The 18,903-nt window shown below is 44.0% G+C and overlaps 1 protein-coding gene across 1 annotated transcript in view; it reads right to left on the reverse strand.

The window, feature by feature from the left end:
- Nucleotides 1–928: 928 nt before the first annotated feature.
- ACTR5 (ARP5 actin-related protein 5 homolog (yeast)) overlaps nucleotides 929–18,903 on the reverse strand; it is a 21,010-nt gene continuing 3,035 nt past the window's right edge. Inside the window, exons 3-9 of the mRNA XM_012652057.1 lie at nucleotides 18,054–18,223; nucleotides 13,918–14,135; nucleotides 13,022–13,204; nucleotides 8,096–8,212; nucleotides 7,232–7,371; nucleotides 5,996–6,128; nucleotides 929–1,566 (exon numbers count right to left, since the gene is read on the reverse strand). Coding sequence (XP_012507511.1) covers nucleotides 1,309–1,566; nucleotides 5,996–6,128; nucleotides 7,232–7,371; nucleotides 8,096–8,212; nucleotides 13,022–13,204; nucleotides 13,918–14,135; nucleotides 18,054–18,223 — 1,219 coding nt within the window. The 3' untranslated portion in view covers nucleotides 929–1,308. The remainder of the gene's footprint in view (nucleotides 1,567–5,995; nucleotides 6,129–7,231; nucleotides 7,372–8,095; nucleotides 8,213–13,021; nucleotides 13,205–13,917; nucleotides 14,136–18,053; nucleotides 18,224–18,903) is intronic.

Genomic DNA, 18,903 nt, shown 5'->3' on the forward strand with positions numbered 1-18,903 from the left:
AAAAAAGCTACAGATTAACCTTCTCCAGTCTATTTCTTTCTTCAGAAAGGCCTGAAAATGTTATTAAAGAGCCAACAAACTCACAGGGACAGAAACAAAACATCTGAAGGAAGGCCTCGTATGGTAGAAAAGTTTCCAGCAAAGAAAGTAGGAACAAAAGTTGGGCCACTGGTCCTATCGCTGCCCCCTGAGAAGAGGGCACCAAGTAGGTCCCCGGCCAGCAGAGTGACTGTGCACAAGTTGGTGACCCTTTTTGGGTCTTTTCTCCTTATCTGTAGGGGAAGTAATAAGAGAAAGGAAGTACCAGCCTGAGCAAGAGCGAGACCCCATCTCTACCAAAAAATGGAAAGAAATTAATTGGACAGCTAAAAATATATGTAGAAAAAATTAGCCGGGCATGGTGGCACATGCCTGTGGTCCCAGCTACTCGGGAGGCCGAGACAGTAGGATTGCTTGAGCCCAGGAGTTTGAGGTTGCTGTGAGCTAGGCTGACGCCACAGCACTCTAGCCTAGGTGAACTAGAGTAAGACCCTGTCTCAAAAATTTAAAAAAAATTTTTTTTTTTTTCCCAAAATAACCTTTTTTTTTTTAAATTTTTTTTTTTTTTTTTTTTTTTTTGTTTATTTTTGAAAAATATTTTTTTTTTTTTCCCTTTTAAAATTTAAAAAAAATTTTTTAGAGACAAGGTCTGTTTCCCAGGCTGGAATGCAGCAGCTATTGACAGGTGCACTCACAGTGCACTGCAGCCTCGAACTCCCAGGCTCCAGCGATCCTCCTGCCTCAGCCTCCCGTCAAGTGGGGTTACAGGTGTGCGAGTGCACAAGGCAATAAACACTACGTTTTCACAGCCGTGAAAGACCTCCCCCTGCTGGACACTCATGAAATTTCTCAACAAATTTAGAAGAATAAAATACGTACACTGTCAAAATAAATTTTAAAGGATTTTTTTTTAAACAAAAAAGGCTCTAAAACACAGTACGAAATCAGTCTTGTACACTTTGTACATCTCTGTCCTCCCCGTCTTCATTTACTGCTGCAGGAAGCCGATGCCACAGCTCATCAGAGTTCAACAAAGGTACCAGGAAGCCACTGAAAGCATCTTCACTGCAGAAGCCCCCAAATGAACACAATTCTAAAGGGCAGCTCCCAGTGTCCCTTAACTTTGTTCTCCCCAGGAGAAGTCCATTTTGCAACCAAAAGTGACCAGTAGACTTGGGCTGGATACACCTAGCACAGTCACTGTCCCGTCATGCTGCCACCGTGGCCCATGGGCATCGTGGGCAGGGCGGACTCTGGAGGGCGCCTGTGCTACGCCTGTTCGCCAGCGCTGCTCCCACCGGCTCCCGGCCCCTTGCCGGACACCTGGGCTTCCGAGGAGCGGGACGCCTGCTTGGGCAGGCGGATGGGGACATAGATGTTGGAAGCACAGTGCTCCTTGAAGTACTCTCCTCCCTTTTCTTCATATTCTTTCCTGGTGACCCAGGCTTCGTCGTCATCTAGGTGGTGCAAGGCCCAGTCACGAGCACCGTACCAGGCGTCCAGCACGGGGTTCAAGGCAAGTTGAACCTGAAACACAGAAAGAACATTCACCAGAAGGACGACTCCCACCAGGGCTCCAGGCGTGGATGTTCAGCAGGCCCGGCTACAGCCCCTACACCTTATCCCCAGAAATACGCACACAGGAGGGCCCCAGTTTACTCCAACATAGTGCAGGGCTACCTCTGCACCCTCCAAACAAAGCCGAGCTGAAACGCCCAGACTCTCCAGGAGAGCGCACCACACATGACCTCACAGAACGACAGCTGGCAGGTGTTTTATGAGCACAAGACCTGCCACTCTGGGTCAGGGAGGGCCCAGGTGCCCTGTCTCCTGCTCCACGATGCTACCAACCACAAGCTGGTGCGGAGGAGAGAAGTGGAGGCTGGCACTCAAGTGGAGGAAAGGCCTTCCTGGCCCCGTGCCCCTCCTCTCTGTGAGCAGAGAAAAGCAGAGGCTGATGGGAGGCAGCTCTGGTCATGATAGCAAAAGAGCCTCAGAGAAATGACAGCAGAGAGGGGTGACCTGGGCATTCTCTGTGACGCTGCCAGTGCTTACTTCCCACGGCTTATTAACGAGGGAGGCTGGGGGTCAGCAGCTCTGTGAGGGGCCCGCAACCAGGCCGCCCTCACCATTCGGGTAACACTCTGTAGCTCAACGTCGGCCTCCTGGGTTCCAGACTCAACTGCCTCCCTTCCCGCCTCCCTTTCACCTCCTCCCCTCCGCCAACCACATGGATTCCAGCTTGGAATGGTGGTCTTAGAACCTGCGGAGGTACAGGAGGGGCAGGCCACACAAAGTGGAATCACACGCACAGAGGAGAACGAAGTGAAAAAAGCGTAAGCTCAGGAGTCCGACTGCCTGGGCTTAGCACACGGGCAGGCACTCGTGAATAGGGACCTCTTCGCAAGATTAGGATAACAAGAGGCCCTACGGCTCTGACTTGGGAGGAGGCAGGGAGAGGGTGAGACACTTGGTATACTTCCCAGTACAGAGTGTTCAATAAATGGTAGCTATCACTACTACCAATAAAAAGGAAATAAGATATATAGTTAACAGAATATTATATAGCCATAAAAAATGCTTTGGAAATGTACCTATCAACATAGAAAAACTGTCACAATTATTTCAAAGTGAAAAAAATATGGGCCACATAACAAGCTACCAACAATCTATTTTTTTTGTTAAAATCATACCTGAGAAGAAAGACCAGAAAGCGTACATATAACATCTCTCACGGACGATGGAATTATAATTTTTTCCTGTTTTCATTTTGACTTATTAAAATTGTCTGATATTTTTGTAATGTTTTTAAATGTTTTGTTGTTTATGAAAAAACAACAGAAACTATTTTCTTACAGAAATTATAAACATTGTGCACATCTTGGGGTTCTCTACCTTTTAAAGATCACACAGGACCTTAGACAGTTCATACGCCTGAGCCACTGCTGAACGTGTAATCTAAAACTGGGACGTCAGGGCTCAGTGGTGGTGCGGCACACTCACTGCACGAGCAACGTGAAAGGGAGCAGGGACGGTGGGGGAGAGGCCAGCTGGGCTAGGCCACCTGAGACGGGAACAGCTCAAAGCCAGGGCTGGCAGAGATCTGGCGGCAGTGTTCCCCAACCAGTGCTCACGAAGTAATTCACGGGAAAGGCTTTGGGGATTATCAACAAATAGGTTTGAAAATCCTCTAAGATTTTTTTCTCAACTACCTCATCACAAGTCGGCCCTGCCAGCGTGACTCACCCTCGCTCACGCTTCCTAGCATCACCCCTGGCTTCGATGCTGCTGCTCCCTTGGTTCCCCTCCCACCTCCCCCGCCTCGCACACAGCCTCTTTCTTAGACAGCATCGTGGGCGTCGCCCAACCCTCCTACAACCCCTTAATGTGGGTGTCCTCTAGGGCTTAATCCATGACGTCACCTGGCCCCGCAAGCACACTGACAGGAGGAGATGCGAATCCACCCTTCCACCTTCCCCTGAGCACTCACAGCTCACTATGGCCACCTCCTCCTGTGTGTCCACTGGAAACCCAGCTCAATCCACCCTGGAAACAGAACACACTAACCTCCCCTCCAGCCTGTTCTTCCTCCCATGGTTCCTAGTTCAGTGAATGTCATAGTCATCCAACTAGTTGCTCCACCTAGAACTTGGCAGTTGTCATAGGTCCCACTTCTCTCCCCAAATCCAATCTACTATCGAGGTCTGATGACTTTACTCCCTTAAACTCCCTCACATCAACTCCCTCCTTTCCTCTCCCTCTGCCGCGGCCTTCATATTTCTTACATAGCTACTAAGTGATACCATGCCAAGGGCTTGGAACACATGTCACAAGACAGTTGCATGGAAACCAGTCGCTGAGAGCTGGAATGAGCTAGTAAGAGTATTCTATGCAAAGGGAACCAGCTGCATGCAAAGGCCCTGAGGCAGGAAAAATGGCAGATCTGGGGAACTGACAGCAGTTACCTATGGCTGAAATACAAGGTAGAAGGTAGAAGGTGATGAGATAACACTGGACAATTCTGCAAGGTCAGATCACAAGGGACCTTGTAAACCGTGGTGAGTGGAGAGGAGTGAGGACTTCCTCCTAAAGGCTAGGGAGCTGCTTCCTAACTGGTCTCCTTCTTCCAATATTTCCCCTGATTTTCCATTTTTTCACACCAGTGTCGAAAGTATCTTAAAATGCAAATTGGATCACATGACTCCTCTGCTTAGACTCCTTCCTGGTTCACTATGGCCTTTAGACAGCAGCTGTGCAGGAAAGGGTTAACAGAGCAGGCCTACTGCCTATCCTTAAGAAGGCAGGGGTACAGGCTGGTCCTTGGCAGGCATCTGGGAACTTAGACTTTGGGAGGGCTCCCACCATTACCTGGTAAGAGTGGCTCACTGTGCCTGTTTGCACAACAATGTGGTTTATGCTGAACACCTGCTTTCCTTCTGTGAGTCTGGAATTTGGGTATGCTCCAAGCAGGGGGTGCCTACGTGATCCGCCCCCACGTAAAAACCCTAGGCGCTTAGTGTCTAACAAGCTTCCCTGGTTGGCAACATTTCACATGTTGTTGCAACTTGCTGCTGGGGGAATTAAGTATGTCCTGTGTGACTCCTCTGGGCGAGGACTCTGGAAGCTTGCACCTGGTTCCCCATGCTCCTTGCCTCTCTGCTGATTTTGTTTTGTATCCTTCACTGTACTAAGTCGTAGCCATAAATACAATTACACGCTGAGTCCTGTGAGTCCTCCTAGTCAATCAGTGTACCTGGAGCGGTCTCAGGGACCCCCAACACAACAGCTAGCGTTGAGAGTCTATTATGTGCAGGCCCTGTGCTGAGCGCATGTGATGTGCACCAGTACACTGAACCCTGGCAACAGGTGCTATGATTACCCCCTTCCTACCACTGAGAAAACTGAGGCTTAGCAAAATTCAGTCATAGTGGCAACGGAGTCAGGACCAAAGCCCAGAGACCACACCCCGAGTGTATCCTACACCACGCAGCACAGTGGATCATGGCCACGCTTCTCGGCAGGACGCACAGGCTCTGCACCGTATGGGCTCTGCTCACCGCTCCACCTCATCCGCCTCCACTCCTCTTTAGCAGCTACATGCTCCAGCCACACTTGGCCACTTCAGGCTCCCTCAACAAGCTTCTGGCCCCCGTGCCTTTGCCCGTGCTAGTCCTTATGTCTGGAATGCTCTCTCCAACCTACCCACACCATGCTGTCTAGATGGCGGACACCTACCCAACCTTTGAAGATCCAGTTCCACAGAGCCTTCTCTGAACACCAGTGGAGACTGCTGGGCACTCCCACCTGTACGTCCATCAAGCTCTGGGGCAACCCAGCCAGTTTACTAGGTTGCTGCCCCCTCAGACAGCAAGGTCCTTGCAGCGAGGGGCTGTGCCCAGGTCATCTCAGCATCCCCACAGTGCCTGATCCATCTTGGGAGCTCAGCCCATGTTTCTTAGTAATCAGGAATTTGGTAGAAAAACCGTGGGGCATTCATACCATACAATCAAAAAAACAGTCTTTTACAAGAATAATGACATGGAAAAATGTTCATGACAGGTTAAGAAAACTCAGTTTACGAAGTAATACACTTTCTTGTGTAGAAAACTTATGAAAGATAAGCTTTGCCTGTAGGATGGGGGACAGGGTAGGGACAATGACTTACTCTTGATGTACACTCTTTTGTACTCTTTGAATTTTATTACATGCATGTCTTCCTTTTCCAATTAAAAAAAAAAACCACAAAATAGTATACAAACCACGATTCCCATTCTGCTTGAAAAATTAAACATAAACTGAAGACCAGAGGGAAGGCCACAAAAATGTTAATAGTAGATCTCTCTGGATGATGGAATTGTAAAGCAATTTTTCTCATTTACATTTCATTACTTTTGCAAGCAGAAAACAAACTATTAATGCTATTTTCAAACTGGCTGGCCACATGAACAATCAGTACCTGAAAAGAAGACTGGAAGGGCCTCATCTCCAACAGCTCCTTCTCCATCCTGGCTTTCATCCCGGGATACATAGTGTTCCCGCCGGTGAGGAACACGTTCTGAACCAACATCTCTTGGACGTCCTTTGGGTACCTAGGAGAGAAACAACTCCTTCTGGTACAGTCCCTCTAACTTGATTATCAGAGGGAATACAGATGTGGAAATGTACGCTTTCAGCACAAAATAGAAAACGTCTACATGAGAAGTTTAAAAAAAATAAACAAAACCAAAACTTTCACTTCTCATTTGTGTCTCTATAGAATGCTGGTCCAATGTTTCCAAATAGCTAGTCAAAACCTTAATTTGAATGGTCAACTCATTTCCCTAATGTGATCAGAATTCTGATAATTTTGTAATACATGTTTTCTAAAAATCAGCTTTATTGAGGATGACTTTACACACATTTCGATAAAGTTTGACAAATTTATATACCCCTATAACCATTACCACAATTAAAATATAAAACATTTCCATCATCCCTCAAATGTCCCACCTCCCTTTTGAGGGTCCATCTCTCCACTTGTGCTTTTTTCTTTTTTAATAACAGCTTTATCTTAGACATGTTTGATCACTTTCCCACCCACTGTTAAGACAAAGCTCAAAGCCACTCAAACAAAGTAGCTGCAAAAGCTTTTTTCCCTCGCTAGGTGCAAATTCCCATCCCGTTACAAGCCATAGCAGCCGGAGTACTACAGTCACATTCCCTACTTGTCCGAGCTGAATCACACAATCTCGCACTGCAGGGACTGCCTGTATACACAGGGGACGGGGGGTGTATTCTCATAGAAATGTAAACCCTTTAATAAGTAAAATGCCTGTAAGGAAGGAAAAAAAAAAAAACTTTTATAACCTCTGCAATATTTTTAGGGTGATTTAAAATCACTAGTCTTCGATAATATGAAGGTTTACATGAAAGCCAGAGCACAAGTTATCGTGCTGCTCAACTTAAAAGAAACTCTCAAAGCTGCTCAAATCAAATGAGCACTTTACAGATTCAGAAAACAACTACAAACAGTCCCAACCAGGTGCCAGGCCTGGTGACAGAGATAAAAGAATACTATCGGAGCACGGCAAGTCAATGAAAAGAAAAGAGCGAGATGGATTTCCAAAGTGCCCGACCATCAAATCACCATTTGGTGCAAAATCCAAGGAAAAGGTTCAGGAAAATATAAGGAACAGAAGTTTCACGGTCTCACCTGTCCAGAATGTACTGAAGGGTTTCCGCAATCCCAGCCTGCTCTTCTCCTATGAGAGACGGCTGGAAGATAATTTCTGGGGCTCGAATTCTTTCTGTCCCAACAAACAGCTGATGATATGCTGCCAAGTTAAACACGGGCTTTAAAAACCCAAGGTTTAAAAGATATTTTTAGGCCGTAATGATAAACATCCCAGCTGCCAGCTTCCTCAAACTGCACTTCGTATTTCTAAATAGTTTCTGTCCTTTGTTCATGGCAAATTAGCCTCCCCCCAACTCTCTTGACTTGATAATTCAATCTTCTACCTTCATTCAACCTCTGAATTACAAATACCTACATATTTACATCACGAAATGGTCCCTGCGCTGCAGGGAAAGAGACATCGTGGAGAGCAGCAGTAAAAAGGCCCAGCGTGGAGGACAGGTCTCCTGCCCCGGGCTGGCCTAGCACCGCCGCCCCTCTCTCCCAGCTGGGTCTCAGAGTCAGGACAGTTCACCTGGTTGCCATTGTGATGACAAAAACATAGACCCCAGAGAGGATTAAGCATAAGGACGCTAGCTTAAATGTAATCGAAACCATTAAAAGACAGTCTTCAGATCTAAAGTTCCTACTTATTTTCCCAAATGTTTCTGCTAGGCAGATTCTCACAGATTCACACCTTAGTACTGGAACCTCAATCAATAACTGGGAAAAAATCCCTGACTTCAGATGTTTTAAGAACTGGTACCTCTTTTTCTAGAAAAAAATGCCCAGGATTTAAAAAAAAAACAAAAGGATAGTCCTAATGAAACAGACCAGGCTAGCACAGCCATTTACGTCAACAGCTTCAAAGCATAAGCACAGTCTAGGCTGCAGGAGTCAAACCTGGACAGTGGCGACTGGCTTCTCCACTTCAGGTGTTTCCTCTGAAAACAAGGGATCGAAATCATTCATGCTTTCCACGTCTTCCAAAGACGGCTCCAGCTGCTCCAGGTCAGGGGTCTGGAATCGAATAGAATAAACAAAACACAATCTGTGCCTTCAGCAAGCCTTGGCTCTATTAGTTCAGTGTCACGAAAAATAACCAGGATCTTGTTCAATGTTTTAAAAGCTTACATAAAAATTATGAAAAATTTTCTAAGCAATTTTTTTAAAAAGCACACACATAAACACAAAGATTAAAAGACTAAAAAGCCAGAAACGGGCTTTGCGCTTTGCTTTCGTCTCCTACCTTTCCTGTGTATACAAGCCTACCAACCCCCACCTTCTCTGAAACGTTCTGATAGTGCCAGCTCGGGGCTGGGCCCCGTGGATGACTTGCTCCTTGCATTAGTTACACCCCACACACACAGCTCTGGGGGAGAAGGGTGTGACAGCTGACAAGGTAGCTAGACTACCAGAAAAATTAAATAAACCTCTTAATAGTTAATAAATATACGTGCCAACACTAATGTTAACAATTAGTCCCTTAACAGCAGGTCCTGTTGGGCTGGGGATATGACTAAAACATCTCTTGAAACTCTCCCATCAACCCTTCTGGCTTCTCTCTTCTCTGACTGCTTTCTCAATCTCTTTCCCTGGCCCTTCTGCCATCCAGCTCCTAAGTGGTGGCATTCCCCAGGCCTTTTCCTTTTCTCAGGTCCCATTTGATTCTATGTCCTCTCATAGGTGAGTCCTGGAAAGCTCCACCTGATGTCCCACAAAGACTTTAAAGATAAGGTGTCAAAACTTAGCTCATTATCTTCCCAAACGTGGTCAAAGGCACTACCACCCACGTACTCACTGCCTTTCCAAACAGCCTACATTACAAGAGTGGCAGCTGGAATGGGATTTTGCTTGAGTCTGAATCTCAGCTGCACGACGTCTACCTATGCGACCTTGGGCAAATTTCCCCACTTGCCCAAGTCTCAGTTTCCTTGTCTGTAAAATGGGAATGATAATAGTACCCACTCACTGAGTTGTAAAAATTAACTAGGACGACACTTGCACAAGTGCTCAGCACAGGGTATGGCATGTGCCACATCTTCTGTTGTCATCAGCCACTGCCACTCCTCTCACCTTGGCTTGTAAATGGCACCGAGATCTTGGGATGCCACCTTTGAAGTAACTCCTCCTCCACCCTCCTTCCCCATGGTTACTGACAAACTGCAGGTCCACAGCAGCTCTCTTCTGGACACTACAACACATTTTTATTCTGTTTTCCCACTTTCAGCCTAACTTCTCCCTTCAACCCATCATGCTAACTGCCACCAGTTATTTTCCTAAAATAAAATCTCATCATATCATCTCCTTGCTCAACCTCCTTCGAGGGCTCTCTATGTCTGAAGGACAATACGCAGGCTCCTTAGCCTGACAGGTGAAGACCTTTATAGCTGTCTCTGCTTCATCACCCACCACCACCCTTCTTGCCCACACTCTACACACCTCCCTGCACACGTGGTTCTTTCCACCTAAAATGGCCTTCCCTCCTCCTTTGCTACTACTGGAATCAGGTAATCTTTCAGGGCCCAGATCAAACATCCCAATCCTTTCTCAAAAATCCATCTGTATTTCCACACCAGCCACCTCCACCCCTGACATGCTCCATCCCAAGCAGCTAAGTGTGCTGCTACAGGCCTAGGTTTTTGCTTTTTGTCTGTTTTTTTTAGGCACCTGGGAGGACAGGAACTGGGCTTTGTTTGTTTGTTTAAAGATACGGATGTCACTCTGTCGCCCAGGCTGGAGTGCAGTGGCACAATCATTGCTCAGTGCGAACTCAAGTGATCCTCCTGCCTTGGCCTCCTGAGTAGCTAGGACTACAGGCATGCACCACAATGCTGCGATAATTTATTTTTTTAATTTTTTTTAGAAGTGGGGTCTTGCTATATTGCTCAGGTTGAGGAGCTGTATCTTAGTCACCTCTGCATCCCTGGCCCCTGGCATACTGTGCCTGGCACTGAGGGCCTCTGGGACCTGGGATACACCCTCAAATTCCCCCCAGAATGGAGAAGATTATAAACCTTTGGGTTTCAAAAGGCTTCTTCAGCTGCAGCAAAAATATCATCATTTGCTTTCATCTAGCTACATTAAAAAACATGTCATCTTAAAAAATCATATTACTTCTTAGCTTCACTAAAAATGGTAAAGAAGAATATTTACTTATCCTAATTCATATGATTCACAGAGAGGAACAAAGCTAATAACTTCATTGCAGAAAAAAGGCATCCAACAGAGAACAGATTTCTCCACCACGGCTGGCTTCTCTCCCCCTTGGGTTTGCCAGGGTGTCCACATGTATTGTGTGGTGCTCAGGAACACGAATATGACTGTTCTTTTGGAACTGAATGGAACGACAGTTTGCCAAAGCACATCAGAGAAGATGCAGCATGGTTCCCTAAAAACAGCATTGAGCAGCAGCAGAACAAGCAGAGGCCAACTCTGATCTTGGCTGGTAAAGCAAGAGAACTTCCTATATTTGGCCCATTGTGTTTTCCAACAAACGACGATGCTCTAAAACTGTGTTCTCCCCTCCTACCTTTATGCTGTGCTTGTGGCTATGAAAAGCCAGCATCTCCTAGTTCAAATACCTCATCAGAAAGCTAGCAAAGCCTCCTCCTTTATATCCTCACGGGGATAACTGCAGAATAGCAAGGGCAGAATGGATTGGTCTGTTAAGGAAAAAGGGATTTCAGGAAACACTATACATTTAAAAATTCCAGCTGTATTACTCCCATTCAGCCATTACTGCTTAAGTGGAATTTCAATGTGAAATTTGGTCCACATATATCTATTCACTTCATTCTAGATGAAAGATATAGTTGGAAAATACTACAAGTATTTTTTGAAAGGTAGAACTGGCTAACCAGTGTCATGGTCAGATTTATCCCAGGAATGTGACTGTAACTGACTCTAATCACCAAAAATTACCTTTCATAAATGCTGACTGACCATTACAGCTTTGGTGACCAATCAATTCATCAAATTTGTGGACTGCAGAGAAATCTTTTCAAGTCCAACATTTCAAAGCCTCCCAGGGAGATTTAAATATATGCCCCAGGAGCACAGAACAAAGGAGGTGCTTAGTAAGTATCTACTGAACCAACGGAGGAGTGGTGAATCACAGCATGTAACAAATGCAGAAAAATGAACAAAGAAAAGGATAAACTAGTTACTCAACTGCTCAGGAATCACATCTTCAGAGCTGCTTGGTTTTTTTCCTTTTTAAATCTGAAATCCCTCACCTGCACATGGCTTAGTGACACCTTTTTGGTATAAAGCAGCGTATGTCCTGTTGACATGCTAAACATGATAAAAACTACATATGGATGAATATAAAACAAAGATGACATGGTTCTGGATTTCAGTAAGCTTTCACCAAAGCTGTAATGGTCAGTCAGCATTTACTGAGGATAAGTTTTGGCAATTAGAGTCAGTTACAGTCACATTCATGGGATAAATTTTGACCATGACACTGGCTAGCCAGTTCTACCTTTCAAAAAATACTTGGTCAAATCTGAAACAAAGACCTGAAAACTGGGAGAAGCAAACAAGAAAAAGCACACTGACTCAACTGAAGCTGATCTGGATGCGCAGGGGAGCAAGATGGTGAAGGCCCCTTCTACCCAAGATCTTAGTGATCTGGGAAGGTGTATCTAGAAAGCCTCCCTCAGGATCTGCTCCATAAAGCACATGTGCTCATGGCCAGTTACTGTCCTCACATAATCTACAGCCTGTCAACAAGAGGCAGAGAAGGCAAGGCTGAGAGCAGGAACTACGAGTGAGCCTCCAGCTGAGAGCCCATCACTGCATGAGTAAGCTTCACACTGAGCCAAAGACAGCTCTGACATCACTGATAAGCAGCACCCAGCATCAAACGGCACTGACTTGGATTTTTCCACAGTATTGCTTCTCTCTGAAAGCATAGGTAATCAAGAGTTTAAAGAAAGCAGATTTAACCACAAAAAGCCAAGAAGCTAGTCTGGTTTATCCTGCCTAAAACATGTTTCAAGGCAATGAGTAAATTCTTTCGTTTTGGAACTGCAGGGATCCATACATATACTCAGGAACCATACATATACTTATCAACACTTAGTTCCAGTTCTAAAGACAGGAGACCCGTTCTGCGCTGAGGAGTGACCTGCAGGCTGCACCTTCATCATGCAGGCCCCAAGACGCCAGGGTTTGGACTAACCAGGGCCCAGCTCAGCTCTGCCACCTGCCCTTTCTGCCACATCAACACTTATTAACAGTGTACAGGCAGGGAAACAAATGAGAAAAAGAGAAAATCAAAGAGCTTATTCAAAGAGTTAGTCTTTAGTTACTAAAAAAAGGCTGACCTTAAGGCAACCTACAAATGTTTTATTGAGCATAGCTACTAGCTGTAAAAACTCACATAAACTCTGTATGAAGCGTGATCCCTGTCCTTAGGGAGCACCACGATGGAGGGGAGGGAAGTGAACAATCAACCACGATACAGTTAATAAAACACCAGAAGAATGTTAAAGGGAGAGTATGACTGTCAAATGACCATCAGAGGAACAGGTTCGGGTTCAAGAAAGCACCAAAAGACTGGTGTGTGAGTGTTCTCCCTATTTACATGCACACTTCCTCTTCGAGGGGGCCAGAGGCCTACAGGGTGAAATCCCTCCAGACAGAACTTTGGTTGGTACAAGGTCAGTGCCATCACTGCCCCACCCACGTGCCAGTGGACAACACGCGTCATGTTGTTCTCTTTTCCTCCTGGACTCCAGTCACACCCCTCTGATGTCAGCCCTCTTAGGACACTCCTCCCCCTCAGGAAGGGCTGCTCCCTCCCAGGGCCCTCGCAGTTACCTCTGGCTTGCTGTCTACCACATCCACCTCCAGGTTGACTTCTGCTTGAAGGATTTTCTGCTTAGCTTGCTCCACTGCCAAACTGAGCTTCTGAATGTAGGACTGAAGCTCTTCTGGGGAGTCCATGTTCAGTTCTATCAGCGCTTTGTGAAACTGATCCATCTGGCCATCCTCGAGAAGTTCCTGAAACCAGAGCAGTCACAATTCATCCTCAAAGACAAACGGTGCAATCACAAGCAGGAAGGAAAGAGAAGTAGCTTCAAGCGACACAGAGAAGAAGTGCAGCAGGAGAGGCCTCCCCTGGCCTGCCTGCTGCAGAGCCGCATCTCCGGCTCCTGTCACAGGTTGGCACAGCTGCTCTCCTCCACAGCTGTCTCTAGGCATCACAGTTCCAGCAACACCTGATTAGGCAAAACTAATCAATGGTGATAGAGGACAGAAATGTTGTTACCACTTGCAGGGGAAGGTGGGAAAGTTACTTCCCAAGAGGAGACAGGAGGGAGGCTTCTGGGATGCTGGTACAGCTCTGTTTCTTGATCTGATAGCAGATACATGGGTGTGTTTTTCTTTGTGAAAATTCATCGAGGTTTAGACTTAAGATTTGTGCAATTTGCATTATATATGCTACACTTAAATCAACAAATTAAAAACTGAAATAAAGGAGATTATAAGGCCAAAATAAACAAATCAATGAAGCTGGAGCCCACAGCTCTTTGAGAAAAAGCTGCTTCTATATTGTACTCTACACTGATGATCCCCTAAACTCATTCTTGACCCCAAAGGGGACTTAGATGGTCAACGCATTTTATGGCCAAGGAAAGATACATAGGAAGGAAATTTTCTGGGACCATCTTGTTGAGCACGGCTGGGAGCACATCCTTTGTATCTGCTGTTACCTGCACATAGAGCAGTCTGTCCAGCCGCTCCTGATCCAGCTGCAGCTTCTCCTCCCGCCGCCGGGCATTGAGCTCCTGCAGCCGCCGCAGTTGCTGCTGCCGCCTTTCCTGTTTCTCCTCCGAGGTCAGGGTGCTGCCAAGGAGCTTGCTGGAAAATGGGAGCTGCATCTTGTGGACGTTGTTCTCGTAATAATCAGGGCACCGCCATTTCTGTAATTCTTCAAACAAATAATTTTGGAAGTTACGAAATGGACTATTAACACAAAAAGTAAAACGTCAATACCTGGGCTCCACAGGGTTTACAATGGAGAAAACACACTCCACCCAGTCTCTGAATCCACTCAATTAACTAAATGTAGCTGTAAAACCTGGATATCACGCCAGCAGAGCTCTTCTAAAAGAATGGCTAAATAAAGTTCTTCAGATAGAAACGGCACCAGGAGGCTTTGAACATCAGGAATGTAGGAAGAGCAATAGAAATGATGAAAATCTGGTTAAACATTAACAGACTAATCTCCCCATGAACTGTCTAAAATGTGTCTGACAATTTAAAAATCATAACACTGTCTGATGGGTTTCCAGTGTATGTAGCTGTAACATATAAGACAACTCCAACATAAACAGGGAAGGATAAAGGATAGTGCTAACAATTTTTATATTCCACTTGAAGTGGTAAATATTAATTCTGAGCAGACTGTGAAAAGTTATGTTTACTGTAATCTCTAGGGCAGCCACTAAAAAGAAAAAACCTACACAGAGATACAGAAAAACAAAAAAAACAGATAAATTAAAATGGAATGCTAAGGAAAAAAAAAAAGAAAAAAGTTCAAATAACCTGAAAGAAGGTAGGAGAGACAAACAGAGGAGCAATACATGGAGGGAACAAAAAAGAAACAAAATGGTGGACCTAAATTCAAATATATTAATAATTAATTGTAAATGGTCCTAACATACCAATTAAAAGATATTGACAAAATAGATTTTTAAAAAATGACCCAACTACTAAGAAATTCACTCTGAATATAATGGTATAGGTACGTGAAAAGAAAAAGGATGGAAAAATGTACCACGTGCACACTGATCAAAAGGAAGTTGGAGTGGCTATATTAATATTCAAGTAGACTTCAAAGCAAAGCAAATTGCCAAGGAGAAGGACAGATGTTACATAATGATAAAAGGTCAATTTGCCAAGAAGACTTAAGAATCCTAAATACGTACTTAACAAAAGAGATTCAGATACGTGAAAGCAAAAGCTGACAGAAATGAAAGGAGAAATAGGAAAATCCACAATTATACCTACAGACTTCAACATTCTTTTCTCAATAATCAGTAGAGCCAGTAGATGGAAAATAAACAGGGATACAGAAGAACTGAACACCACCACCAACAGAACCTAAATGACATCACAGAACATTCCACCCAACAGGAGCAGAGTGTGTATTCTTCTCAAGTGTATATGACACTTTTGTCAAAGTTGACTACACTCTGGGTCATAAAATAAACAAATTTAATTGACATCAAAGAGAGTTATTTGACCACAACAGAATTAAACTAGAAATAAATCACAGAAAGATAAGAAAATTTTCAAACACTTGGACATAAAACACCACATTTCTTTTTCTTTTTTCCATCATTTTGTTAGTTTTCTGCAATAATCAATTGCTTAAAGAAGTCTTGAAGGAAATTAGAAAATATTTGAAGTCAGTAAAAATGAAAATATATAAAAACTTGTGGGATACAGATGAAGCAATGCTGAGAGGGGAATTAACAGCATTAAACACTAATATTAAAAAGAATGGCCTTATAATAATCAAAGCTTGTACTTTAAGAAACTAGGATAAAAAGAGCAAAATAAACCTAAACCAAGGAGAACGAAGGAAACAGTAAAGAGAAGAAATCAATAAGGTTACCTGAATAGTCCTATGTCTATTACAGAAACTTAATTCATGGTTAAAAGACTTCAGAAAAAGAAACCCCCAGGCTCAAATGGTTCCACTAGAGAACGCTACCACATACTTAAAAAAGAAAAAAAATCAATTATTTATACAATCTTTTCCAGAAAGTTCTACGAGCACTTTTCCACTCATTTAACAAGGCCAGTATTGCCCTGACACCAAAACCACACAAAGACAGTAGTACAAAGAAACTATATCCTAACGTCCCTCATGAATATAGTCACAAAAAACCCCCACGAGATATTACCAAATCAAATCCAGCAATAGATAAAACAGTAATATACATAAACGAGTGGGTTTATATCCCCCCTAAAAATCAAGCCTGGTTTCATATTCAAAAGCAATCATTATAATCCCTCAAACGAACAATCTAAAGCAGACACACCACAAGATCATCTTAACTGATGCAGCAAAAGCATTTCATGAAACTCAAAATCCATTCAAAAGCAGCCTGGGACTGCTATCCTTAGAAAGACCTGCTTGAAAGCTCAGTCCTTGGCTAGCATCTGGGAACCTGGCCGGTTAACAGTTCCCTATACCAATATAAAACTTTCCCTAATAAGTGTGGCTCATTTTGCCTAGACTGTATGGGCAAACAAGATGGTTTATGCTGAACACCTGTTTTCTTTCTAGAAGGCTGGAATTTTGGTATGTGTTAGCAGAAGGTATTTACATGTCTAGCCTCCAATAAAAACTTTGGGCACTGGGTCTTCAATGAGCTTCCCCAGTAAAAAACATTTCATATGTGTCATCACAACTCACTGAAGGAATTAAGTGTATCTTGTGTGACTCCACTGGAAGACTTTTGGAAATTCGTGCCTGGCTGCCTCTGAACTTCACCCTATACACTTTCCCCTTTGGCATCTTTGCTTTGTATCCTTACACTGCAATAAACTATAGCCATGAGTTTAATAACTTTTGAGTCCTGTGAGTCCTTCTAGCAAATCATTACACCTGGGAGTGGTCTTAGGGACAGCCTACCCTCCAAAAACAACAATCTTTTCAACAAATGACATGGAATGATTGGACATCCATATACAAAATTAAAAAAAAAAATAAGTGACCTAATCCCTCAAAACTTATAAAAAGTGAACTCAAAATGGATCACAGAACTCAATGTAAACACAGAAATATAAAACCTACAGAAGACTGGCCGGGCGCGGTGGCTCACGCCTGTAATCCTAGCACTCTGGGAGGCTGAGGCGGGAAGATTGTTTGAGCTCATGAGTTCGAGACCAACCTGAGCAAGAGCGAGACCCTGTCTCTACTAAAAACAGAAAGAAGTTAGCTGGACAACTAAAAAATTAGCCCGGCATGGTGGCACATGCCTGTAGTCCCAGCTACTCAGGAGGCTGAGGCAGAAGGATTGCTTGAGCCCAGGAATTCAAGGTTACAGTAAGCCATGATTGTGCCACTGCACACCAGCCTGAGTGACAAAGCAAGACTCTACCTCTTTAAAAAAAGGGGGGGGGGGGCGTTAAAATGGTAAATTTTATGTTATGTAGTTTTCACCATAACTAAAAGTTAAAAAAAAAAAAAAAAGACATGGCTTTTGCCTTTCAGGAGCTCACTATCAGCCAGCTGAAGTCAGCACCTTAGATGCCAACAAAAACTCCAAGAAAACGTACAGCAGAGTTGTATTAATGGTGGTATTGTCCACAGTCCTTTGGTTTTATTTGAACTACCAAAATTTGTGAGGAACATATATATTTGTGTGACAAGACAATAGTAATTAAAAGTAATACTTTAATTTGAAGTAAAATACAACCAAAAGTTCAAGACAAGCTTGAAGAGAGAAAGGTATGCTTCTGGAGTATGGATTCTACTCTAATGGTGTGATGAAACAATTTCAATTGTCTTCAAACTTAAACTATTTTTAATCTAGTATGTTCTGCTCACTCTTAAGAATGTTTCACCACTGGAAAAAGTTGTATAATCCCAAGACCTGTACTGGAAGCCAACTGTAAAAGCTACCACTTATGAAGGGAACCTACCTATGTAAGTTATTGGTTTATTCAACAGTTTAAGAAAATGAACAACAAAAAGGGTAAGAGGTACTACAAAGTATTATAATTTAGAGTAAAAAAGTAAGCAAGCAAAGAGTCATACTAGAAACAACTTAAGGATCACCCCAAAGGTAGACAATATCCAAAAGCTGTAGGCAAATGTCCTCTTCATTACCTTCCACATAGTCCTCAGCAATGTAGCTGTGCTCGTGCAGAATCTCCTCCATGCGGCTGAGAGTGATAGCTGCCAGGTGCCCAGGGTACTTCAGTTGGAGGAGACGCTGGAGGTAGCCAGCTGCTTGGCTTCCTCCAAGATTGATGCGCTTGCAGTTTTTAGCATCTAATCTACAACCAAGCAGTAGAAAACAGCACTCCGATTTTTGGCAACATAGAGGAGAGAATACGGAGCATCTTGGAAGAAACAGACCATCAGAGGAAACACAAAACCTTGCAGTTGGAAGGGACTTTAAAGTTCCCTTGGCCCAACGATTTACCCAGGCAGGAATTCCTAGTCCACACCCAGACACCCGACCATCTAATCTCTGGCCAGAGTCTCAGAAAGATACACGGTTCAACAGAAAGAACATGCTCTCTAAAGTCAGACCTTTATGTGTTTCATCATGTATTTCTCAAACTGTGGTCCTGGGACCAAATATCTCAGAAACAGCTGGGGAAAATGTTAAATATGCCAATTCCCAGGGCTCATTTGTGCTGGGCTGGGAAATCTGTATTTTAACAAGCTCCTCATGTGACTCTGGTGTAGGCCACGGTTTGAGAACCCCTCCCCTAGACACTCCGCTTCCACTGATGCAAACGCATTAAGTAACCACACACACTACCTTACTGCAATCTCCTAAAAGTCAGATCCCTTTCACATTAACCAAAGGGGAAGAGAACCAGAGTAACTTTATTTTTCTAATGTGACAAAGAGCACTAGGAACTTGCTGTATATGAAATGTTACTGCTATATCATACCTCACCAGTAGATGCCAGCATAGAACAGGATATTCTATTATCCAATCTGA

The sequence above is a fragment of the Propithecus coquereli genome, unplaced genomic scaffold (assembly GCF_000956105.1).
Source record: "Propithecus coquereli isolate 6110/MARCELLA unplaced genomic scaffold, Pcoq_1.0 Scaffold378, whole genome shotgun sequence".
Classification (NCBI taxonomy): Eukaryota; Metazoa; Chordata; class Mammalia; order Primates; family Indriidae; genus Propithecus; species Propithecus coquereli.